The 25,297-nt window shown below is 38.8% G+C and overlaps 1 protein-coding gene across 2 annotated transcripts in view; it reads left to right on the top strand.

The window, feature by feature from the left end:
* LOC142380298 (mannosyl-oligosaccharide 1,2-alpha-mannosidase IA) overlaps positions 1 to 20,034 on the top strand; it is a 198,945-nt gene extending 178,911 nt beyond the window's left edge. Inside the window, exons 6-12 of one of the 2 annotated variants that reach the window (XM_075466040.1) lie at positions 675 to 801; positions 1,042 to 1,135; positions 2,208 to 2,323; positions 5,880 to 6,099; positions 10,203 to 10,375; positions 12,063 to 12,178; positions 17,854 to 20,034. In XM_075466040.1, coding sequence (XP_075322155.1) covers positions 675 to 801; positions 1,042 to 1,135; positions 2,208 to 2,323; positions 5,880 to 6,099; positions 10,203 to 10,375; positions 12,063 to 12,178; positions 17,854 to 17,995 — 988 coding nt within the window. In that variant the 3' untranslated portion in view covers positions 17,996 to 20,034. The remainder of the gene's footprint in view (positions 1 to 674; positions 802 to 1,041; positions 1,136 to 2,207; positions 2,324 to 5,879; positions 6,100 to 10,202; positions 10,376 to 12,062; positions 12,179 to 17,853) is intronic. The other variant, XM_075466041.1, reaches the window with a different exon arrangement.
* Positions 20,035 to 25,297: the final 5,263 nt, after the last annotated feature.

The following is a 25,297-nucleotide window of genomic DNA, read 5'->3' as shown; positions in this document are numbered from 1 at the left end:
AGGACTCCTTTTTTCCTTTGGCCTGTAAGGCACAACAGATATGAGAGTCGGCTGCAGATGCAGTAGGATCACCTAAGCTGAAATTGCCTGTAAAATCTATTGCTCTATTTTACACGACACAGACAACATGAAAAAATTTTTCCCATACTACTAAGTGAGTGAATTTAAATGCACCGTAGTTACTAACTCAAAAACAGTGGCTGTGACAAATCTTTTACTTAAAAGCAAAACCAGCCACTGTTTATCATACTGAGCTACACTCACTAAGTACACAGACTAAAATCTTTCTCAACTAACTAGTTCATTTATCATCGGTGTGTTTGCTCAGGGTCCCTTTTCATCCAGCTTTAAAAGAAATCCACATATTCTACAGTGTACTGGCATAATTTTAAGTTTTTTTGATTTAGCTTGCCAGGCTCACATAACCATCTGGCTGCTGGTCCCTCTTCTTACTTTCCACTCAGCATTGCAAACGATGTCTACCTGATGACACACACTGACACAGATAATTGGCAAACCAGTAAAGGAAGACGAGCAGTACTTGCACTTAAAAATAATCCTCCCAAAAATGTCTCGAATGCAACTCTGTTGATGCTGATGGCAAGTTTTTGTCTGTATTCATCTCTGTGAAATTCACGATATTCATGGTCAACCTCTTTGAATGTGATCTGTTGCAGTGGCACCAGTTGGAGCTGGGGTTGGGCTTCAGCCGGGAGCAGCATCCTGGCTGAGTTTGGGACCCTTCATCTTGAATTTGTGCATCTTAGCGAGCTGTCCAACAATCCCATCTACACAGAGAAGGTTCAATATACGAATCACATTACAATTTTTATTTTATTCTTTTGCTAATATCACAGCTGTTGGAACAAATATTTATCATTTTACAAATGGTTTGAAAATGCTGGTTTGTCTTTGTTGTGACATCTTATTTCTTGTTTTCATGATATATTTTCACATATATTTTCACGCAGTGATAAAGTACAAGTTTGTTGTGTGAAACCAAGGTAGTACTTAGCCAGCCAAATGACATGTCTTTGGCAGGTGATGAACATCAGGAAACTGCTTAACAAGATTGAAAAACCTCACGGCCTGTACCCCAACTTCCTCAGTCCAGTCAGCGGCAACTGGGTCCAACGTAAGTAATGCAATTAATGTATATCAGGTATCTCTATTTTCCATGAAATTATACGTTAAGATGAAGGCTGTCTCTTAGACATAACCTTTAACAGTTTGATTTGTAAGAAAGCCAGTGGCTTAAAAAAAGAAGAGCATTGGGAAGTTCAAGATTATTTTTTATCTCCTACTGGACAGTATGTGTTTCCATTGTCTAGGTTGGGATAAAAGAATTTGAGGGCAGTGAACACACATTTTCCCCTCTTTTCTTTGCATTTCACACACCTGACAGACTTTGAGACACCTCGCATGTCAAAGCTCTTTCAGGTCCTCATCTGTGTCATTCACTCGCTCGTCCTACCTCCTTTAATTTTTAATATTCGGCTCATACTGTAGTAGTGGCTATATGACTCCCATTGCTCTGGGTTATTGAAATGATAATGAATTCAATTACTTCAAGAAATTGGATCTTTCCAATTTACCTGAAAGGCAGTGGGAGGAAAAAAAAAAAAAAAAGAAACTGGTGATAAAACTATGCAGAGATTGAAAAGGTGCTAATCTGGAGGATTTCAGTGGCTAATTGTTCTTGCATGAGCATACTGGGAAGTTAAACTGCATATAATAATCAGCACAAAGAAAAATATGCTTTGGCTTCTCTTATTTGTCACCATTGAGGACAAAGATGGCAGTGCTGTGATAACCCTGTGAGGAAGGCAGTAAAGGTGTTGTGCTTGCAGTGAGTATGAATGGTGATGAAGATGAAGGCTCATGCCTCCTCAGTGATATCATATTCATCTTTATGTAGAATGAAAAAAAATCTTAAAAATGGACTTTTAAGACTAATAGCACACTGAATAAAACTAAATACACTTTGCTTAATTAGACCCTTATTAGGAGCTTGAAAGATACGGCCACAAATGTAAGATTTATAACCTCCAGCAGCCTGGAATCAAATGTGTCATAACATTATTACCAAATGAAAGGAATAAAATAATAATAATGTAATCATTTTTTAGAAATCTGTATCTACTCCATTTTAAAAACCTGTGTGTGACCCTGCTATATAACTCAGTTTGCTTCTATTTTTTATTTAGATCATGTTTCCATTGGTGGCCTTGGGGATAGTTTCTACGAGTATCTGATCAAATCTTATCTGATGTCAGACAAGACAGACGAGAATGCGAAGATGATGTACTACAGCGCGCTAGAGGTAAGCAAATCTTTGTCTTTTATAAACACACAAAAAGATGTGCTTGCTCAGGCATAGCTCAGTCCATAAATTAATAATCATTACAGTCATTTACATTTGGTTTTTCATCAACAAAGTGCTGTGCGTTCAAGGCAAAATGCAAGAGGATGACAAACATTTTGTTTTGATTGAAGAAACAAACACTGAAATGATGATAACTCACCTTTGCATATTTTTTTTTTCAATGTTGGAACATGATACAGGAGCCCTCACAAAATCTGCAAAAGATACTTATACATAATTAAATTTATCAGGACCTCTATTTTCATCATTGATAGAGATGATGTCAGAAGAAAGATAAATAGATACTTTATTGATCCCGAAGGAAATTCAAGAGCATTCAAAGCACACCGACTGTTGGTACAATTACTCTAAACGTAAAGAAAAATATAAAGACAAAAGTATTATAAGTGAAGGCTGCCACTGAGATTTCATCAGTTTTACCAGTGGTCAAACCCGTAATTAGAAAGTCTTCCTCTCTCTCATGACATGGCATATACAGACCGATTAATCCCGTGCTACCAGACTAAGATATATGCTTCATGTTTATACAGAGATCCAACGTGAGGAAACAGCACAACTCATTATTTTTGGCACTGAAACAAAAGTAGACAACTAATTAAAATACAGTGTTGAACGAGAAAAGATTTTCAAATTATGCAATGCCATGATTATAACCAACAAACCACTAATGAGAGGTAAAATAACCTGTGAGTACACAGTATTTATAAAATGTTTTGTTTACTGTTGTTCCACATTAAATCTTTATATAAAATTTAGATTAAGATAAAATGAACAGCAAAAGTATGTTTTATTTCCAAGCATATGATGATGAAAAAAAATCAGGAGGGAGTTTGTACTTGTATTGTCAGCACTTTGTATTGCAATGCTTAGTGTCACAGACCAGTGGCTCAGTTTGAGCAACAAACCAGACAGAGAGAAGTTGGAAGATGATCTCTTAAAAAAAAATGTACTGGAATCTAAAAAAAGAAAATGATTCATACAGAAATTATATCATCAGGTGTCCCATACTTTGTCATGTGAAACATAAAGTACTGACTAAAAACAGCTGCAAAGAAGAGTGATTGTACAAAATGAATCCTAAAATTCTCCTGTGCAGTAGCCTGACGGGCCCAACACCGTGTGTGTGCTGAATATACCACTGTAGGCAGCTGCATTTGTCACTTTTCACAGAATGGATCAATTGTATCCATGTCTGTTCAAATCTAGTGAGAAAAGTTGGATCTCTTACACTGGTGTGAACTGGCTTCTTCACAGCATATTGAAGTTGTTGTAGGTCACAGTTTGATCATGGTGATCTGTGGCTCCAGCTGTGTTGATTCAGTTCTACTGGTCGGCTGCCACTGAAGCATATTTATATTCAGTACACATTCACATTCCTACAGTATTTTGAACAACGGAAACAACTTCCATAACTCGTGCACAATGCAGTTTTGCTTGCTTTGAGTAAAAATCAATTTCCTAAAGGATCCCAACTGTATGCCACTTCATTCCTGATCCATCTAGCCGACTAAAGAGCATCACAGATGTTAATTTTTGTAAAACATTAAATCAAAATGCTGTCCTAGTCTAAATGCCTTTGGACAGTGAATGACGTCTTCATTCTTTTGCATTTTTCATGTGGACCTCACGAAAAAACAAGACTTTAGACTGAAACACATGCATGCTGCTGTTTTAACTTCCAAGTGTTAAGCATGTTAAGAATTTTCTCAAAAATGTACATTTCAAGGTTCTATGGAACAAAATGAAAGAAAACTTTCCAAAAAAAGTAGAAATCCTACATGTAATGCACGTGTAAACTCCAGAACAGAAAACCTCTGCTCGCTGCTCCTGGAGGGCGATGTTAACAATTGATCAACATTTACAAATACATCTGACTGGTTCAAATCAAAAATATTTCCATAACATGGCTACAGATATTGCTTGGAAATAACTTAATATCTAAACTTTTAGTCTGTGTGTTTTCGCACAGTAGTGTGCAGGTCACTTCTTTCCACAACTAACCTAAAGAGATTAATGCCACAGGCCTTAAAGAACCTACATTGCATGATGATCTCCTCCTTAGTTATTTTGTTACAATTGGCAGCTATGAATCTGAGCGAGTGGCCATGACTTGTTGAGTCCCCCAGGGGTCAATTCTTGGACCTCTTCTGTTTAACTTGTATATGCTCCCTTTGGGTCAGATATTGCAGAATTTTAACATCAATTATCACAGTTATGCAGACGATACACAACTTTATGTGTCTCTGTCTCCGGACTACTGCAGCCCAGCAGACGTACTGTGTCAGTGTCTGGAGGAAATAAACACCTGGATATGAGAGAATTTTCTACAATTAAATGAAGACAAAACTGAGATCATTCTGTTTGTTAGCAAAGAGAAGAGGGTCAGCGTTGGCAAATATCTTGAGACTCGGGACCTTACAATCACTGACCAAGTTCGTAACCTCGGAGTGTTGATAGACTCAGATCTGACTTTCACCAGCCACATCAAAGCTGTCACCAAGGCAGCTTTTTACCATCTCAGAAACATCAACACAATTAAAGGTTTCCTCTCCCAAAAAGACCAGGAGAAACTCATCCATGCATTCATCTCCAGTAGACTCGATTACTGTAACGCTCTTTTAACTGGACTTCCCAAAAAGAGCATTAAACATCTGCAGCTCATCCAGAACGCTGCTGCTGGAGTTTTAACCCGGACTAAGAGATCTGAACACATCGCACCAGTTTTGAAATCTTTACACTGGCTTCCAGTCAGTCACAGAATAGATTTTAAAAGCCTGCTGATGGTTTACAAATCCCAGAACGGTTTAGGCCCAAAATACATCTGTGATATGTTCAGAGAATATAAACCCAGCAGAGCTCTTAGATCCAAGGACTCAGGTCAGCTGGTCCAGTCCAGAGTCCAGACTAAACATGGAGAAGCAGCATTTAGCTGTTATGCTGCAAACAAGTGGAACAAACTGCCGGTGGAGATTAAACTTTCACCAAATGTAGACATTTTTAAATCCAGGTTAAAAACATTTCTTTTTTCATGTGTCTATGCATGAAATCTGCACGATATCTTTTAATTTATGTAGACTGTTGCTTGTTTTTAAATTCATTTAAATTATTTTATTTGTTTCTCTTTATATTCTTTTATGTATTTTTAATGCTTCTTCCACTCCCTGCTGCAATGCTTTTATTTTATGTAAAGCACTTTGAATTGTTTGTACATGAAATGTGCTATACAAATAAATTTGATTTGATTTTTTTATTTGATTCTCACACTAAATAAGCATAAATAATATGTTTTTTAAACTGCATCAGATTAAAACCTTTTCTTATGAACATCACAGGTAGACATGAAACAGGTAGATGAGAGTTGAAGGTTTTGAATTGAACATGGTTTTACTTCAATAGTCTTTTTTTTTTTCGTACTAGAATTTCACTAAATGGTTCAAGTCATGTCAGCAAGTACATCAGGTTTAAACATTGCTGGCTTTATGTGTTGCTGCAGGCGATCGAAGCTAACCTGGTACAGAAGTCACCAGGTGGTCTCACCTATCTGGCTGAGTGGAGGGGGGGGATCCTGGACCATAAGATGGGTCACCTGGCCTGCTTCTCTGGGGGCATGATCGGCATCGGGGCTGATGATGGAGCGCAAGAGAAGAGGCAACACTACCTTGACCTTGCTGCAGAGATTACACACACATGCCATGAAAGCTACACTCGCTCAAGTAAGTGGAAATGTCAGGGCACTTAAAGAGGCGTATTGAGTGTGCGCTATGGCTTTGCTAAGTTGTACAATGGTCCATTAAGGTGGCTTGCAGTTGTACAATGGATGAAGGATTGCTCTAGCTCTTTTTATTTATTTATTCTTTATAAAGAGAGCAGAGAATTGCACGGTTTCGTACCTCACTGAACTTGTTCAAGACTCCATCAAAACCCAAGACCAAAAAAAAAAAAAGTTTTTATTTCCTCATTCTTCATGCCATTAAAGCCTTTTCTACTATGGTTTTTGCCTCGAGTACCCTGTGAAATTGTAACTTTTGCAGTGGATTATGGAGAAAGTTAAATAAGTGAAGTAGCCAACAGGCTAACAAACTATTACCCTGACAAATTCTTACTAAACACTTCCTGCGCTGTTTCAAATGAAAACTCCCTTCTAAATGTACCAATTCATGTACAACAGCAGCGTCTCAGAATGAAGGATCAAACAGTACCAGTGGACAATATTAAAATGCTTAAAACAGCATGATAAATTGATTAAACAAAAGAGATAGAATTAGAAGTTTTTCATCTTTGTCATGCACATTAAAGTAAAGACAGATATGCAGTCCCACCTGGCCTATAATTGATCCAGATTTTAATTGAGGAAATTCTGTAACTACCAGTTGACACAGCACAGGCTTTGAACCGTGTAGAATTTCAAAATAACTACTAAACTGCTTCATCGAACTTTTAAGAGGCTCCCCTTTTGCCAGTTTGTGCTTCATTTCATCCTTTACTGAGCACTAGCTTGCCAGGCCAATACAACTAATTGGTTACATTCTGTCTCTTCCTGCTTTCCCCTGGGCATTATATGCAATATCAACTTCCAAAACATAATAAGCATCGATGCAGACAATTGGTGGGGCGGTGGAGAGAATATTCTTATTAAATGTAATACAACCCAAACCCTGACACTTGTGCAGCATCCCCAATCTGACAACACTGCACCCCTTCTGTTTCAGGTAAATGAAGTCGAACTGAAGGGGATATAACTGAGCAATAAGTTGTTTTATTCAAAAAATGAAGTTCCTTTTAGTGGAAAACGTATTCCTGGAATACTTAGTTTCTACATATTTTCTGCTTGTGCATTAAAAAAAAAACGCTATAATGTTACGTGAGGAGAAATTACGATGGCACTCGCTCAGGAAGAGTAATATTGTAAATTTGTCCCGACTCAAAGAAAGAGGCATTCTATTTAATATCACTTCACCTTAACTGAGAAACAACAGGTCAAATGAGGAGCAAGATATTTTCTAATGTCTCACAGCTGGAGGCAGCAGAAGTGGAGCCCCACAGAGTGTGTCCGATACTGATAATCACAATTTGTTGTCGTACTTAGTGGGGAGAAAGAAAAAGAGAATCAATTAGTGAGGAGTAATCTATGTTACACAAACTCCAGCAGCAAATTTGCCATCACTCCAACCAATAAATGAGACCAAGAATGACTGCACTCAGATGCTAAAGATTCTCTTGGTTTTAAAAACAAAAAAACTATTTAAGAAAACCTGCCCTCATTTTCCAAGAAGACCATTGTTTGATCTCTTCCCTGGTATCTGGCCCTAGCCCTGATGAAAATCCCCTCTAATTCCTCAACTGTTCGTTTTTACTTCAGCAGTAAGGTAATGTGACTCACCCCATAACAGGTTCCTTTATACTCTGAATACTTCTGATCTTCACACCCAAAACGCTTCTCTCTTTTCACTGCACCCAGGTTTCTCTTACAGCTTTGACACCTCTTGGATTTGGTTTTTGCAGGAAAAAGAAAAGTGAAGTTTGGCTCTTGCATGTGCGTACAGCAGCTGCCATTTACCAGTCTCTTAGATACTGATACCAAAACGCTTTCCAACTGCTGCGACTATAGGTTTCGGTCATCTTCGCAGCTTTTGGCTCACATATGTCGAGAGAGCAGCAGGAAAAGGTTAACTGTTTCAGAAGAAAGTTTTTAATAAACCGAATATCTAGATGTAGCATTCCTGAAACCTCTTTTCTTAAGAAATAAACATCTATGTATTCGTGCCTTTGCACTGTATGTCCAATCTTGACCTTTGAGGAGAAAACTGGGAAGTCAAGTCACAGCTAATAGGACAAAAACACAGTCATGAAGAGTCACTTTTAAATATTTCTAAGCCAGAACTGTTTGAAGCTTACAGACTTAAGTTTCTAGAAATTTGCATTTCAAAGTTGCAGCCCTTTTGAATGGTTGACTTGAGGCATTCCAAGGATCTATTTTGCGCATTTGTAAGGTAACCACCGTGACATCTCTTTGATTTTGATGGGATTTATACATAAGCAAGGTTGCTTTGCATAAGCTTATGTTAGTAAGAAGATAAATCAGTCTGAGTTCAAATGAAATTTTCCTCAAAAAGTTACCGTTCAATTCACAAGAAAACAAAGCAAATCCTTGACTGAATTCTGAAATGTATCTGATGCAAAGTGTGAGGAACTTCTACTTTCTGTGCAGAGAGAGATGGAATTAGTATTAACATCAACAGCCCAGAGAATTTATTGGTTCAAAACATGCAGTGAGGCAAGCGTTAGTTTAAAAATGGGTCTGATATTCCTTAGTGTTTATTTAGTTTAATTTATTTATTTTTGGGGGGAAGGCATCATTTGAGGAGAAAGCCCTGTACAGCATGAATGTTGGATTTCTACATCACATATTATCCATGAATAATGCTGAATTTATCAGGATGAGTCGCAGAAGTTGTTTTGAATTCCCATTAATGGCAAACAGCCTCAACTTAAAAGCAAAGTAGATCTATAGAATGACACAATTTATATGGCATCTTGTAACAAGCCAATTGAAAAGTTTTAAATAAACATTTCAGGAGAGTAAAATGCATATATAAATGAGAAAGAAACACATTAAAATCAGTTAAAAGCTATAGAGGAAAGTCCTAATCTGAAATTATGTTGGTGCAGAACAACAGTGTGTAAGATGCCTTTGTGGAAGTCATGACCCAGTAATATATATATATATATATACATATATATATATATATATATATAGAGACTTATATGTATTAGCATAGTTAGCTATGATGTTGTTGGGGAAAAAAGTAAAGGGCTGTTGTTGCATGTGCACAATTAAAATCACACTTTTCTTTAGAAGAGGTGTATAGACGTTTTATCCTCCCTGAACGTCTCTGGCAGGTTGAGGGAGAGCCGAGGAGTTCTGATTTGCAAAGGCTCATTCTATACCTGCTTTTAGTCTCAAATTGGGAATCATTAATACAAATTACTGAGAGGCTCAGACTTGTATAGAGTCATTAAATCTGAATGAACAACACGGGAGAAGTTTAGAGTTGATTTAAAAAAGGTCTACTTCTACAAGTGATCTATTTCTCAGTGCTTATACTACTGTTCCTGAAGAGGAATCATCCTCCTCTCTCCCATATGATAGTTTTTTGGCAAAGTTTTCCTTTGTTGGGCAACTAGTTCAAGGGCGAATTGAACTGTTTTCATATTACTTTTAAAGATTTTCAAGTAGCTAACAGCTTATCTTCCAAATGACCAACAGGTTGCCTGTTTTCCTTTATTACCTGTTTCTATAGTGACGAAGGAATAATGTATCATGGGGGTTTGTGAGGAACAGTAAACCATTTATTGCCTTTATGTTTCCTTTTGTCTTACAATGAGTCAGCTAGCCAGGCAGCCCTTCTGTCTGTGATGATGAATTTTTATTCCCACTAAATTTTTTTTTAGTTCAACCAGATGTAGCGACTTGCAGACCCTCAATGACCTCGGTACCGGCTTTTTCCAAACAACCACACAGCATTTCTCTAAAATCAGAGCCAATAGAGTAAACCAGATTTATGTTTCCATGCCAATGCTTCTGTCCTGACCCAACCTTGGTAAGAACAAATTATTTTGTGCTGTACATTGAACAGAATCTCTTTGCAGTGCAGTCATAAAATGCAGTTGAAGAACAGGGAGGAGAAAGACAAATTAGAAAAAGTTGTAGGTCCATTGAACAGCTGGTTAGATCTTTTTTTAATTATAGAAATTAGAAATAAATTAATTGCTTCTAAAAACAGACATTGTCTTTTTTTTTTTTTTCTCCTCATAGCTACTAAACTGGGACCTGAAGCATTCAGATTTGACAGTGGAGCTGAGGCCACAGCAACCAGACTGAGTGACAGATATTACATCCTGCGACCAGAAGTCATCGAGAGCTACATGTACATGTGGAGACTGACCCACGACCCGAAGTACAGAGAGTGGGGGTGGGAAGCTGTTGAGGTGAGATCATTGGTTTGACTGCTGTGTAGGCGCAATCCAACCATTGTTATGAAAATAATCACTTTATTTTTCTTCAAAAGAACTAGTCATACACTGTTTGATGTAGAAATGTTTAAACTCTTAAGACAACAGGCTTGTTCATGTGATGACTAACATGACTTTTCTTATTGTTTGTACCGTTTCTGAAATAATTGATGATTTATTGGAGAGAAAAATCTCCATGGATAGAATAGGCAGAGCTGGAGTTTAGTAGAATTTTTTTTTTCGCTCTCAAAATGTAACAAAGCTAACAGACCAACATTTTTTTTTTGCATTTCAAGCCTCCAAATGACAGGAATCTACCCAACTGCCCCATAGACTACAAAAACATTAGTTACTGTTTTTAACTCATCCATCTTTTAACATTTTTACACCAGAAACATAAATGTCCCACTGATGTGTGATAGAACATCTTGCAGTGGAAAATCAATGTCATTAAGAGTCCCAGTTTGTCTCCAAAAGGAGCTTTTGAGACAAAGTTGAGGTGAGTTAATATTCAATCTGAACCAGACTTAATGTTACAGTTCATCTCCATGAGGCAACCAATCAATATGTACGGCTAATGAAGACTTTATTTCTGCAATTTCTCCATAAATGGTTTAATATACTTACTGAATCTTACCTCATATATGGAAAAAGGGACAACACACCTAGAACTCATTATGGCATACACCATGCTCCCACTGTGACGCCAGCATCTGAAAACATGACACATACTTATGTGAGTGAAATAAAAGTGTACCTGCCTGTCAATATGATTTAATTTAGCAGCTCTAGGTTCATCTTTACAAACCCAGTGTGAACACAATCTTGTAAGTCCACTATATTATTTCTTCCTTTATCCAGGCCAAATTAACTGAATGGGACAACACACTTTCCACCAGCACAAGAAAAATTTCATGTTATATTTAAATGGGAGTGTAATTTTGTGCCCTATACCAATTCTCTTATTGGTGACCTGGATTCTCATTTTCTAGGTTATACTCACCTATTATACCAAGCCCCTTTAACACCCTCAATTACCCTCCACCAGCTTCTCTGATATTGCATGGCTCTATACATTAGCTGGTAGATCAAGAAGTCGGAGATGAAGGCTGAGCAGAGATCACCATTATTAATTTGACAGTAGACAGGACATTTACTGTGGAGGGCTGGCAGGATAGAGTTAGCATTAATTTAGCAAGCACAGAAGAGGAGAGATCAGGCTGACAAGTTTGAAGGGACTATAATTATCGGGCACAAAGGTTGGAAGCAGTGCACAACACTTATGTTCAGGAACATCAAGCATTAACACGTCAGGGTCTTTGTTAATTAGCACGTATAAACCAGTCCTTTGTAGCTGGACTAATAATGAGCTAATCCGCTTGGCTAGCTCAGGCACTCAGATTTAGCTTTATTTGTTAATTGCGTTGCTGCCTGAGGTGCGTGACACTTTCCATTATGTATTTCAGATGTCTATGGACACTGTCACTTTGCAAAGGATTTGCTCTTTTTCCACCAATATTTTGGCAGAATACCTTTTAGTGTAGTTTGTACTAAAAGTTGATTTATTAAACAGCATGAATAAATTAGGTATTCTTCAGTTTGACTGGAAGTAGTCTTGACTTTGTTCTCATTTAAATGTGCCCTCTCGCTGTCTACCTGTCAGGCACTGGAGCAGCACTGCAGAGTGGAGTCTGGTTTCTCTGGGATCCGTGATGTTTACACCATGACGGTCAGCCAAGACAACATGCAGCAGAGCTTCTTCCTCTCAGAGACACTCAAGTAAGTCCCATTTCCTCTCTACATTCTTACTAGTGAGAGAAATGGCATTTTAAAATCTGCATGCCTAAACCATCATCAGTAATACATGATCCAATACTTAATCCTGGGTCTGCCACTGGAGCACACTTGTGCTGTTAATGATATACAGATCTTTGCTTCAGAAGTGTTTCCAATCAGGCTTTGAATAGGATACTTTCCACTTGTATGGGAAATCAAGATCATTAAGTAACGGAAACTGCTCATGTTACACTCCAGCATATACATATTAAAAGCACCTTTTTCTTATGTTAGAGGCAAAAGACAGCCCTAATGCACCTCTTTAAAAGTGATTTTAAAATAGAATCCATCCATCCATTCTCTGGCAATTATCCAGGACTAGGTTGCAGCTGGGAGAGGGAGGTCAGCCTCCCTTTCCCAGCTCTTTATAGGAGGATACCAAGTCGTTCCCAAGACAACAGAGATATAGTCTCTCCAGTTAGACATGTCTGACCAAATGCCCAAAGCACCTTAACTGGCCCCTTTCGATGTGGAGGAGCAGTAACTCTACACTGAGCGAGCCCAGCTGCCCACAATCTCATTCTTAGACCACTGGTAGATAGATCAACGTGTTCACCTTCCGACTCAGCTGTGAATCACTGCCCAAGAAAGCAAACAGGAAATCCATCCATTATCTTCTGCTTACCTGATGTCAGGTCTCAGAGACGACAGGTGCCAGAAGGGATATATAATCCCTCCAGTAAGCTCTGGGTCTGCCTGAAAAACTTCCGCTGACTCCTTTTGATGCACAGGAGCAGCGGCTCAACTTCGAGCTACTCACGCTACTTAGTCTAGCCACCCTCCGAAGGAAACCCATTTCAGCCTCTTATGTCCACGACCTCATGCTTCAACTTGCCTTCACTCGTGACCAAGATACTTTAACTTTAACTAATTTTGAAGAGCTGACTTTCATCCCCGGCCCCTTCACACTCAGCTGCGAACCACTCCGTGGCTTAAAGAGGCCAACTGAACCACATCATTTGCATTCCAACCCAGGTGTGCTCTTTTCCCTGATTACGCCTTGAGATCTTATGCAAGGGGGAAAAAAAACACAACAATAATCTTGCAGCACATAGTCTTCAACACCCTGAAGTAAAAGTCCTCATGAGACTCAGTAGTGTGATGCCCCTTTAGTTGGAACACACTCTCCATCCATCCATTTTCATCTGCTTATCCAAGATCAGGTCACAGTTGCAAAAGATCTGGGAGAGAAACCCAGACATCCCTCTCCCCAGCTCCTCCTGGGAGATCCTGGGGCGTTCCTGAAAAACCTCCAAAGGGAGGCATCCTAACCAGATGCCCGAACCAACTCAGCTGCCTTCTTTCCATGTGGAGGAGCAGTGGCTGTACTCTAAGGCTGAGCCAAGCCACCCTCCAAAGGAAACCCATTTCAGCCGCTTGTATCCGCGATCTCATTCTTTCGGTCACTATCCAGATCTAGTGACCATAGGGTTGGAACAAATATGGCCCAGTAAATCGAAAGCTTGGCCTTCTGGCTCACCTCCCCAATTCATCTGTCCATCTCGCTCCAACCTGCCATTACTCTTGAACAAGATACCCAGATACCTAAACTCCTCCACCTGAGGCAAGGACTCATCCCTGGTGACAAGGGGCTGACAAAAGAGTCCAGTACGCACTGTAAACAAGTTTAACTTGGTGCCAAGAATGCGGACACACCTCTTGCTTTGATTATACCGGGACCAGAATCCCTCTGGGAACACTGTGGATGGTCAAACTCCCATGATCCCCACAGTAACTCTGCAAGGGTAAAGATCAGGTCCACTGTTCCACAACCTGGGCAAAAGCCACACTAAACCTGAGGTTCGACAATGGGAGGGGGGCTCCTCTCCAACACCCTGGAGTATAGTTGGAACACACTCTCTGGTCTTCTTTCTTAAAAATGGGAACCGCCACCCCGGTCTGCCACTCCATAGGTGTTGCCGTCCCAAGATGTCCAGAGCCTTTAGCATCTCAGGGTTATCCTCATCCACCACCGGGAAGCTTTTTGATGACCTCGAGGACTTCCGTCAAGGTGATAGACATGTTAGCTAGTTTGAAGAGATCCTCAAAGTGCTCTTCTTACCGTTTGACAATATCCTTAGTTCACCTCAGCAGTTCTCCAGCCAGGTCAAGTACAACATGGGAAGGTTCCTGGTTTCCCTGAACACCCTTAAGGCCAACCGAAAGTCCTTCTCCATAGTCTCCCCGAATTCCTCTCACACCCGAGTTTTAGCTTCAGTAACCACCAATGTTGCAGCCCTTGTAGTCGCTCGATACCAGTCAGCTGCGAGTTAAAAACCTTGCGGACAGGGGCCAGACAAAGAGTGATTCAAGTGCCCTTGTGACGATAAATTTGTGCAACCTAGTTACCTCATCCTGGAACCAGGTCTGAGCAAGAGGCTCGTGAGCGAGTGCCATGTGATCGAACCTTATGGACTTGCATACCCATTGCAGACAACATAAGAGTATGGTGCTTTGGATGGTGGTCCATTCCCCAGCCACTGAAAAAAAAATAAAGCAAGAATCACAATGCAAAAAAAGAGGATGTATAACTACAGTTAGTTTATATTCATGTCACTACTTCAACACCTGTTGGGCCTCCTGGGCGATCCAATCACAAGTAGACAAATATTACTAAAGGACCACTTTCACATCTGATGCACCTCCACATAAGTGGAGAAGTTAAAAAAAAAAAGTTGACTGAAAGCCTCAAATGGAGAGCATGGCTCTGCCCAGTTTTAAGCATCACATCAATTCTGGTATAATTCATAATGGCCAATATTCACAGCGTTTTTCCTTGCAGGGCACTGTGGAACCCTTCATATACTGACAAGAGTGTAAAAAAAAAAAAGCAAAACTGTGTGAAAGTTAGCAACACTGAGCAAGTTTACTTTACACTGGAGGGAGGGGAGTATTGTATTAGTCTGACATGATTTTAAGAAATCACCATCAACTAGATTCAAGTGCATCACAGATGCACAGCCAAATTCCCAACAAAGCATCTCTCATTCACACATTTTTGTCAGACTGTAAATGCTTCAGAAAGTTTGGCTGAAATCAAGCCTATTAAGACTCGTGTCAACTCGTGATCACTTAAAGCATTTCCGGACTATATTTTTTCCACAGCACCGCTTGATCAGACATACTTCAGTCAATAACTATTTCTCCTCTTGCATGTATACTGGGACAAGGGTGATGGCCAAGTAAAACTGTACATGAAAAAAAAACAAAAAAACATGATGAATGGATACCGATTGACAAGATTTGCAACTTTCTGAAAAGTTCAAATAACTTAAAGCACTTAGGGTTATAGCACTTAAAAATAACATGTATTCTTAGTCTAAAAAGTGCACTGTGGCTGCATAATAACACTTTTGAACAGGTACTGTGAAAGAATTCTTCCTGACCCCTGCAGACCCCTCCCCCCAATAAAGTAAAACTGCACATTTCAGAGTGGCCAGCCGCGGCACACCTGTGCAATGATCATGCTGTCTAATAAGCATCTTGATATGCCAAACCTGTGAGGTGGGATGGGTTATCTTGGCAAAGGAGAAAGTGCTCACTAACACAGATTTAGACAAAATCGTGAACAATATTTGAGAGAAATAGGTCTATTGGGTATGTAAAAAATGTTTTAGATCTTTGAGTTCTGCTCATCAAAAACAAAAGTGTTGTGTTTATATTTTTGTTCAGTGTATTTATTGCAGGCAAACACATTTTGTGGGTTTCTTCTAAAAAACATGATTATATCAAATTAAGTACCACCATGACTAAGTGTGGCAATTTATGTTGCAGTTCAGACAGACATTTTTTTTTTAGTATTATTTCTATGACAACACATCTCCACTTTAACCATGCAACATTAGCCTATTTGCCAAAAGACTTTTTGTTTCATCACAAGCAGCAAACGGAGTACACTTGCCCTCATACTGTCCAAGAGTGAGCTCGTCTCAACTCAGTCTGACAGCTGCAGTGCAGGGAGAGGTCGGTGTGAATAACAATGAATATCACAGTCCATTGCAAGAGCGACAATTAAAAGGAGCCAGAGTCCAGGCCTATTTTATGTTTTAAGTTGAACTCCTTTCAGATGTGCCAGAGCACCACATTCAGGGAGATGATTAGGCCTGCAGTACGTTTCTGTGCTTCTCTGTCCCCTATGAGGGACATTATTCATGTATTAAAATACATACACTATGAAACCAAATTCTCTCGCAAGCTACTAACCTTGCACACATACAAATTAAGTGTCCTCACATACACAAGTGAAATGTGTTCATATATTAGACTGAAAATGTTCCTCTCATATACATAAACTCTGATTTAGATGATTTTTTTTTTTTTAGTACACTGATGTCTGCTCAGCATGAAGTTTAATTGAAGCAGCAGCGTTATATGATATTATCCACAACAGTTGAGGTATAAACACATTTCTACACTTGTGTCAATAGACCCTCTCAATTTGGTAAAATTAAGAGTTCAATAAGACATACAGACAAATGAGTGACTTTGCAAACCTCACTAATAGAAAAACAACCTCAAACAAATGTTTAAAATATCTTCATGAAATATTTTTCCATTTATACGGATGAAATCGATGCAGTAATGTGTATTAAACTCTACTAAGCGAGTGCCCACTCCAGCATATAGTGTATACACTTCCTATCAGAGATAACTACCTTGGCACGACACCTGTCCAGCAAGCTATTACAAAAGTGGAATGGAGAAAGAGATGCTAAGTGACTGTTCAGCGTGTCTGCACTCTGAGCTGCAGTAGTTGGCAGCTTCTCAACTGTTCCTGCGTGGTACTGAGCAGACATCAGTGCACTTTGAGAACAAACAGCATCTGATCAAAATCATAAAATGTGCACAACTTCCCTCTGGTTCAACTGAAGTTTTCTGAAAACATGTCAGTAGTGTTTATGGGAGCATTTCAGTATAGTTTGCTCAAATCTGCTTCCCATAGGGGGCAATGAGAGGCCTTTAATGGACTGTTTTAGCTTCTGTGCAATCACATTATCAACATGCTTCTATTACCATGAACATTTGGTCCAACCAATCTGCTTCCATATTCATCTTTGTCTAACATGTCATAGCCTGAAGCTTTGGATAGACGGACTGAGCGAGAAAAAACTATAAGAAATTAAATTGTTTATACAATTATCATTATGAAGTGGAGCCATTTCATTTTAGCTGGCAGCTGGTAGTAATGCAGAGCGCTGTTTTCCAGTCACAATTAAAACGACAACAGAAGAGTGCTTCACTACATCCAGGCTTCAGTAGAATGTATTTGGTGCTCCAACAAGACCAAAGCTGTCAAACACCTTTGTGTTCAACTTCTTCAAAAGAAGTACAGACTGCTTTTTCTTTAGTTTGTGACAACTTGGACATTGTATGACACATCTGGTGCCATGTTAGTTATAGCATTACTGAAGAATTTGAATGTGTTGAGGGGGAGGAGGCGTTATTTGTTAAACAAAAAAAAGGTGCATAATTCTAAATAGTATTTTCACTTGAAATACAAATCCCTAATATTTACCATGTATGACATGATATTGTTGTGTTCATGCTATCAGTTGGAGAATGAAGTGCAACGTGCCATGATTTTGATTTAACAACAAATATTTTTCTTGTTTGCTCAGATATCTGTACCTGCTCTTCTCTGATGATGACCTTCTCGCTCTGGATGACTGGGTCTTTAATACTGAAGCCCATCCGCTGCCCATCATCCGCAAGAGCTGCCTGGACGATGGAGCAACACAGGATCAGACAGTCTCTGAATAATACCGAACACCACTTAAAAAGTGACACAGTTACAGACACACATGCAAACACCAATTCAGTGCAGGTTCAGAGACATTTCAAGAGTGTGTTATTGACTCTCAATTCCTTTCAAGTAAAGGACGTTGTCGTTTTACGCTGTGATTGTATATCCTTTTGCCAGGGTTACTTCCTGCTGGCACCTCTTTTTTGTGGACAATCAAGACAAACATGACTTTCATGAAAAGATACCTTTTTTCTTTCCTTCTTTCCTCTGTGAGGAAAACAATTTAACTTACAGACCCAAATGTATGGGAGGAGGTTTGAACTATGGGCCATATTGTCAGAAAGAGAAAAACATAGAAGACCACTAGAGTTTTGTTCCTTGTTTTTTTTTTTTTTCTTAATCTTGAGTGACAGATTATTCCCTTCGATCTTGTTATTGCAGTTTTTCCTTTGTGAGTACACTCTTTGACCAAAGGTTTCTTTGCATTTCTATTTCCCTCTTGAAGTTAAGTGTTTTTGGTGAGATGGAAGGTTAAAATTTACAGTAAGAATTAAATATTCATTAATGTACAGACAAACATGAAATGTGATAAATCCACCTCTGGACTAATTTTGATGTCATGTTTCTTACTGAAACAAGTCTGAATGATCTTTTTTTTAAAAGGATGGCGATGTCAGGAAAGCAGATGTGTCTAATCCATCCAGGGACCATTTTTATCTCTAAAATAATGTTGCTTTGTATTTCCACTTTATGCTTAGGTAATTATTTCAACAGAACAGTGTTTTCTCTCTTCCTTTCACATCCAGAGTACTCTCAATTAGGGCTGGGCGATAAAACGATGGCAAAATTTGATCTCGATGATCAGTATGCAACATTTTCAGTCGATCCACCTACAGAGCCTGCTGTATAATCCCTCAGACCACTCCAGTCCACTAGTTGGCACTGATGCACCTCTAAGCTGGTTGCTAACCACCAAGAAAACTGAAAAGGCAAAAAAAAAAAAAACAATGACCAACTAGCGGACTGAGGAAGGAAACTGAGCAGAAACGTAGGAGAGAATGAGTGTAACCAGAGAGCCACGAAAGTGAGACTGAACTCACTTCCCAAACTGTCACCATGGCAGACAAAAGGTCCCAATACATCAGTGATATGGATTCAGAAGAAATTAATACTATGTTCACCTGCAAAGGTAGCACCCCAGCGACTACACAGAAGGCATGGAAATGCTGGCTGATGTGACTCGTTTGGCCAGTTGTTGCTGTGCAAGCTTCAACCAGAAGCAAAGAGATTACACTAGGTTCCAAATTTCACAGCAAAATTAATGATTTTGATGTACAAGAATCTTGTAATTATAGATTTTTACATTCATAGATTAATATTTAATTGCAATGGGAGAAACGGTCTATTGTTTCTAAATTGAAAGTTGATATGGTGTGACTTAACTTTGGTTGATAAACTATGTTCTAAAGTTGAACTATGTGTTTTAAGTTGCAGTCATTAGTATACTTTTGAAATTGGCAGCATTAACAAACTCTATATTGTGATAAAAAATGATAATTATTGCCCAGCCCTACTCTTAATCATGTTGCTGTCATACAAGCATATAAGTAAAGTACACAAATGTTAAAATGGGTTTTTCTGCTTTACCCTGCCTTCACATGTGCACCTCTACGCCTGCTGACACTGAAGTTGCAGGCCGTTCTACTGCAGAGATGATGATTTATTTCATCACTGTTTTTTCATCACAGTTGTGGAGCAAATATGCTGTACATACAGATGAAGCAAGTGACACCTGTATGAGCTTGTCTTGATTTTTATTTTATTTTATTGGTGGTTATTTTCTTTCTGGGTTCTTGATTGATTTGCTTCCCTCAGGTGTTTCAGAAAAAAAGAAAAGGAAAAAAAAAAAAAAATCAAAAAGTTTTTGATTTTAAGTCTAGTTATTGCTGATATTAATTATTGTTTTTACTTATTCTTACTGTTTGATTTAACTTTAATTGTTAAATATTTTCAAATAATTATTAAAAACCTGTACAACTTTGTACATTTAAAACAATCACTGTTGTGTAATTATTTGTCTTGTTTACAATGCCTAAAAAAAAGCACTCGCATTAAATGCCTTCACGTTATTTTTAGAAGCTCGAAGGTACATTCTGTTATTCTTAAGGAAAACAATCTGCTGTTTACATTGGTTTCAGTATTTGCTTCTAGGAAGTTCATTGTGGATTTAATTAAAAAGGGGACACCTTGGGGTCGAGGAATGTTCAAAGCAATCACAATCAGAAAATGACTGAAGGGGTTTAGTATAGTATAGAGTGGTTTAGCACCTTTTACAGAAAGTGACCCCATAAAATACCAAAAAAAAAAAAAAAAAAGAATACAAAATAGTCAAAAGCCTCAGCCTCAACTAAAAGTTTCTTGGAATAAACATGTCCTCAGCTGTTTTTTTAAAAGAATCCACGGAAACTATGTAGGGATACAGGGAGAGCATTCCAGAATTTAGGTGCCACTGCTTGGAAAGATCGGTCCCCACGTGTCCTGAAGCGAGTGCGAGGGACTGAGAAAAGATTCTGATTGGACAGGCTGCGACAGGAGGTGTCCGACTGAATCAAATCAGCAATATAAGGAGGGGCCTGTTCATGGAGTGCTCTGAAGGTTAAAACAGAAATCCATCCATCCATCATCTTCCGCTTCTCCGGGGATCGGGTCAGGGGGACAGCAGCTTAAGCAGAATTAAGTTTAAAACCAAAATTGACTGGTAGCCAGTGAAAAATCTGTGCTGCAGAGTTCTGAACAACCTACAGCCGAAGCTAGCTCCCTCTTTCTGAGACAAGTGAAAAGACTGGTACACTAGTAGTCTAATCGCAAGGAAATAAAAGCGTGGATTATCATCTCAAATTCACTAGTGAACACCATCGATCTGGGTTTCAAGAAGTTTCTAAGATGAAAAAAAAAAAAAAAATCAGTGACTTATCAGTCGTTCAGAGTGATGTTCCAGGGACAGCTTCATCAAAAATGACTGAATTTCTGAGACTGGTCATATGAGAGGTTTCTAAATCTTCCAGTTGCTGTTTAATTTCAGGTATGACAATAATTAATGTTCCTGTTTCGGCTTTCTGAATTTAGCTGTTAGCCGCTGCACCTCTCTGTGTGTCAACCCAACAAAGCGAAACTTCAAAGTCATTCAGCCGTACCTGCTGTTATCTGAATGAGAATTTCAGAGTAATACCTTGAAGTGATTCCACATTGGCTTTGCACACCATTTGCATACATTAGAACCAATGCTGAGGTGGGAGTTGAAACGAGTAACATGTAAACATCACCCAACTTACTTCCCGCAGCTGGGTTACTTTGACCATATTTCCTTCAGCATTGGTAAAAAAAAAAAGAAATAAGAAGCGCAACGTATAGCCTTATATGAGAGCTCACCTGATTTCTATGGAGATAAATGGGAGGATAATTGACCATTTGAAAGCACCTGAGACTATCAGAGAGTGACAAGCACTTCAAATAATCCCCTCCCCTCTTTCTTACATTTTGTTTCTGCCCAAGAATTGCTCAGCAAGCCAAAAAAAGAAATGACGAGACTGCTGTGTGATTTGGCGAGACCTCCAGTCGATGTGTAATGAAGTGGGAAGAGCCGCTGCTATTTAACTGACACAGTTGTCCTCCAGCTGTCCCACCCCCAACAGCAGTTTTACAGGGAAGAGCTGGCCTGTCACGGATATCTACTTCACGTATCAACCAGCAATACTTTCACATAAAATTGACTCCTCTTTGAGTCTGCCTTCTTTTATTGTTCAACTATCCACAGCTTAAGGGAAGAGCCTCATTCTTTAGAAAGACTGTTATTTGAAAATTACCAAAATATATGCACCCCTCCTCTATAGTCCATATATGTGCATGGCCTGGGCAACAACACTGTCTCTTAAGCAGAATATGGATTCATAAACAACAACATGCGAGTGCATCAACACAGCACATCGTCCATGTCTGTGCACAAGCATGATCACCTCCTGTTGATAAATACAAAAACAATATGTTTTGTTCTCATTAAAGCCAAAGAAAATAATGCACAACATTATTATTGAAGAATATTTCACTATGATAAATTATTGTCTTCTGTTGGGCCTAATTAGATAGTATACTGCATTCATGTGGCTCTGCATAGGATCTGAGAGCAAAAAAGTCTTAAAATGGATTCTTCTTTTATGAGTCGTTTATCCATACTCAGTGTATTACCTACAGAAGACAGCAGATCCCCACTTTGGATAAGCACACAGGTGTACGGGCACAAATACTAAAAGTTTTTTTATCTCACTTCATGCAACATCCCATCTTAGCTGTTTTCTTTAGTACCAATACATACAAGCTTGCTGAAAACAAAGCTTTTGTTACTTATTGGTCTTATTGGTCAGACAGTTTTCAACAGTAAGCATATCACCACTCTGAAGCAGAGTTGAACTTCCCCTTCTGTGCGTGTGGTTTACAAATGTGAGAGAACCATTTATGAACAGAGTATAGAATTTTACACTTATTTTCTGTTGCTGACCTGAAGTGTGCCAAGAAGCACGTTTGTTACGTCTAACACGTATGTGCTTACATGTGATCTCAAACTTTTACAGTGTAATGGTAACACCACACACAAGTGGAAGTTCTGTCTTCCTGCCATCTTCTAGAAGATACTATGATAATCATCTGATTCGATTGAACTAAGCTCTAACAATCAATGGAAAAACTGCAAATGCAATGTACTTCTATAAGTAGGGTCAGCATAATTTGACCATTTAAAAGAAAAGGTCCACCTGGCCAAAAAGAAAGGTTGCAGTAATGTTTAATACTGAGAGTATTTCCACATGCACAATGAGAACATAATGTAAGGTATTGGGACTAATCAGCTGTGTAGACGAGTACAAGCCTGTACAGGAAGCAGCGTTGTGATCTGGGGTTGCTTCAGTTGGTCAGTTCTCAGTTCACCAACATTTGGTGCTAAATAAAAAGGACATCAGCTGACTACCTCAATATACACAATGACCAAAGTTTTTCCTTCAAGGAAGTTTTTAGTTTTTGACAAACATTATATCCTAAGATGTCAATGTCAGGATAAATTTGTGAGTGGCACAAGTAGCATGAATTGACTATCTAAGACTCCAGACTGTAATCCAACTCTTCCATCATGAATACTAGATCTTTGTGAAGAAATGAATGCAATTTGGTCGTAAATAAATCTTATGACACTGTATAAGCTTGTCGAAAATAATGCCATATTGAATGTGTGCCATAATCCAAACCAAGAGTGGTCCATCTATCCAAGTCCATCTACAATCTCTTTAAAAAACACAAGACTTTATCTGAAATGCATACAAACTAACAAATAGAGCCAATAACATTTCAGTGAAACCTTACTATCTTTTCAATAGCAAACAGTCAACCGTTTGTTGCAATTATAATAAATGTATTTGGGGTCTTGCACACAAATGTTGGATGCGTGCAGTGCTTTGATTCAGCCTTTTCTTTTTCGCTCTGCTTCTCCCCATTAACACATCAAATAAATGCATGATCACAGAGGAATACTCGTTAGATCACACTATCCCAAATCAGATTGAAATTTAAAGTTGTTCTTTTTTTTTCCTTCCAAAGACTACAGCGACGTTTCGAATGCATTTCTTTCTGGACAGGACGGTCCCTCTCTGCTTCAAGCACAGATAAGGAGACTTAGTATCGGTGCTTTACATCATGATCAAACAGGCGCGCTGCTGCTATTTCAATAAAAAAGGAGCCGGGGGACAGCTGACAAGGACGTGAAAGAGAGGGAAATTAAGGTTGCTTTATAATGTAAAAACAATAACTGAATATCTAAGTATATGCAATGTCAAGGTAAAGTACCAACACCTCCCCCACTCAGCAATTAATAGACTAAGATTTTTATTGTTGGTTAAAGCTTAGCCAATTATTAAGGGGCAGTCCTAACTTTTCCAGCGTATCTGACATAAGTAGAGGAAAATGCCAGAGAGCATTCGTGAAGAAGTAAATAAAGTTCTTAAACTGACAAATACTTTTTCATTGAGGTCTCTTTAAATTAAATCTTTCATACATCACCTGCTCTGAGCTCACTCAAAACGGTTAAAAAACTTACATCTGCTTCAACATTCACTCTTCAGCTAACATTCATCCCATTTCATCTTTCCCTCATCGCAGTTCATCTGCCTTCAGCTGAAACAAACCTCAACGCTCCTCTTACATTGCACCTCGGATGCAAAACGTTTCTGACTTCAGATAAAAATGCCAGAACATAAATAGCAGATGATAAAAACACAAGGCAGCTTTGCTTCGTCTTCTCCAGTAACAAAAACAGTGATGTGACAGGTTCAGTCTCCTTATACCCTTCCCTGCACTCACCTACCTCCACCTTTGGTTGAAATCAAAGAATTTTCTTCAAAATCCCTTAGATGTATTCTGGGACGAAAAATTCATCTCACACAGTTCTTAAAACAAACATCTCACCTGAAATGTCACTATCTGACACTGAAAGTTTTTAGATGGTGAACTACTTCGCAAATTATTCATCGAGTTGGACACCTCATCCCTGCAGCTGTTCTGTTTAATTTCTGGGAGAACTAAACATGTCAGTTTTTGGAATAAAGTCCTTGAAATTAACATTTAATTCAAAACTTTCATCTCATTCTGTTCTTTCAAGCTCTTTCAGGTCATGTCGGCACACTTTCATGGTTTGTTAAACACTTATTTTCTGACAGGGTTTCTGGTAAAAGAGAAGGGAAAGGAGGCAATATGAACGGATTGGACATTACAGTGTTTGCTGCAAGTAATTGAAAAATGTCTGGTTAATCAGGCCCACAAAAATGCCCCTTGAAAAATTTTGTTAGTTTTGTGCAACTCAAAAAAATTTGTTTTCTTCCATAAAATGTTAAGTTTCTTACAGGCACTTTCAGAAAAGAGAAACAGTAGATATTTTTAATACATACTTCCTGAACTGCCCATTTCTGAGAAAGGAATAAAAATATTTTGGCAATATTTGTGCCTTCCTGAAAGACCGGAAAGCTTTCTTTCTGAAGTACCAACACAAAAAGCCCTCCAGAGAAATTTAAACAATGTGCACGATCAGCGACAACAACAAAACCACTGAGATTGAGTAATTAATAAAGAGGGGACATCAGGTAGATGTTACATTGGCACATCCAAGGAACACCGACACAGAGCCTGAGATGGCAATCCAGCCTCCAGACTCCCTAGATCCCAATCTGACTGAGCATCTGTGGAATGTGCCGGGACAAGCCCTGATCCATGGACTCTCCACCCCA

The sequence above is a fragment of the Odontesthes bonariensis genome, chromosome 5 (assembly GCF_027942865.1).
Source record: "Odontesthes bonariensis isolate fOdoBon6 chromosome 5, fOdoBon6.hap1, whole genome shotgun sequence".
NCBI lineage: Eukaryota > Metazoa > Chordata > Actinopteri > Atheriniformes > Atherinopsidae > Odontesthes > Odontesthes bonariensis.
This window is presented reverse-complemented; position numbering and strand designations above follow the sequence as displayed.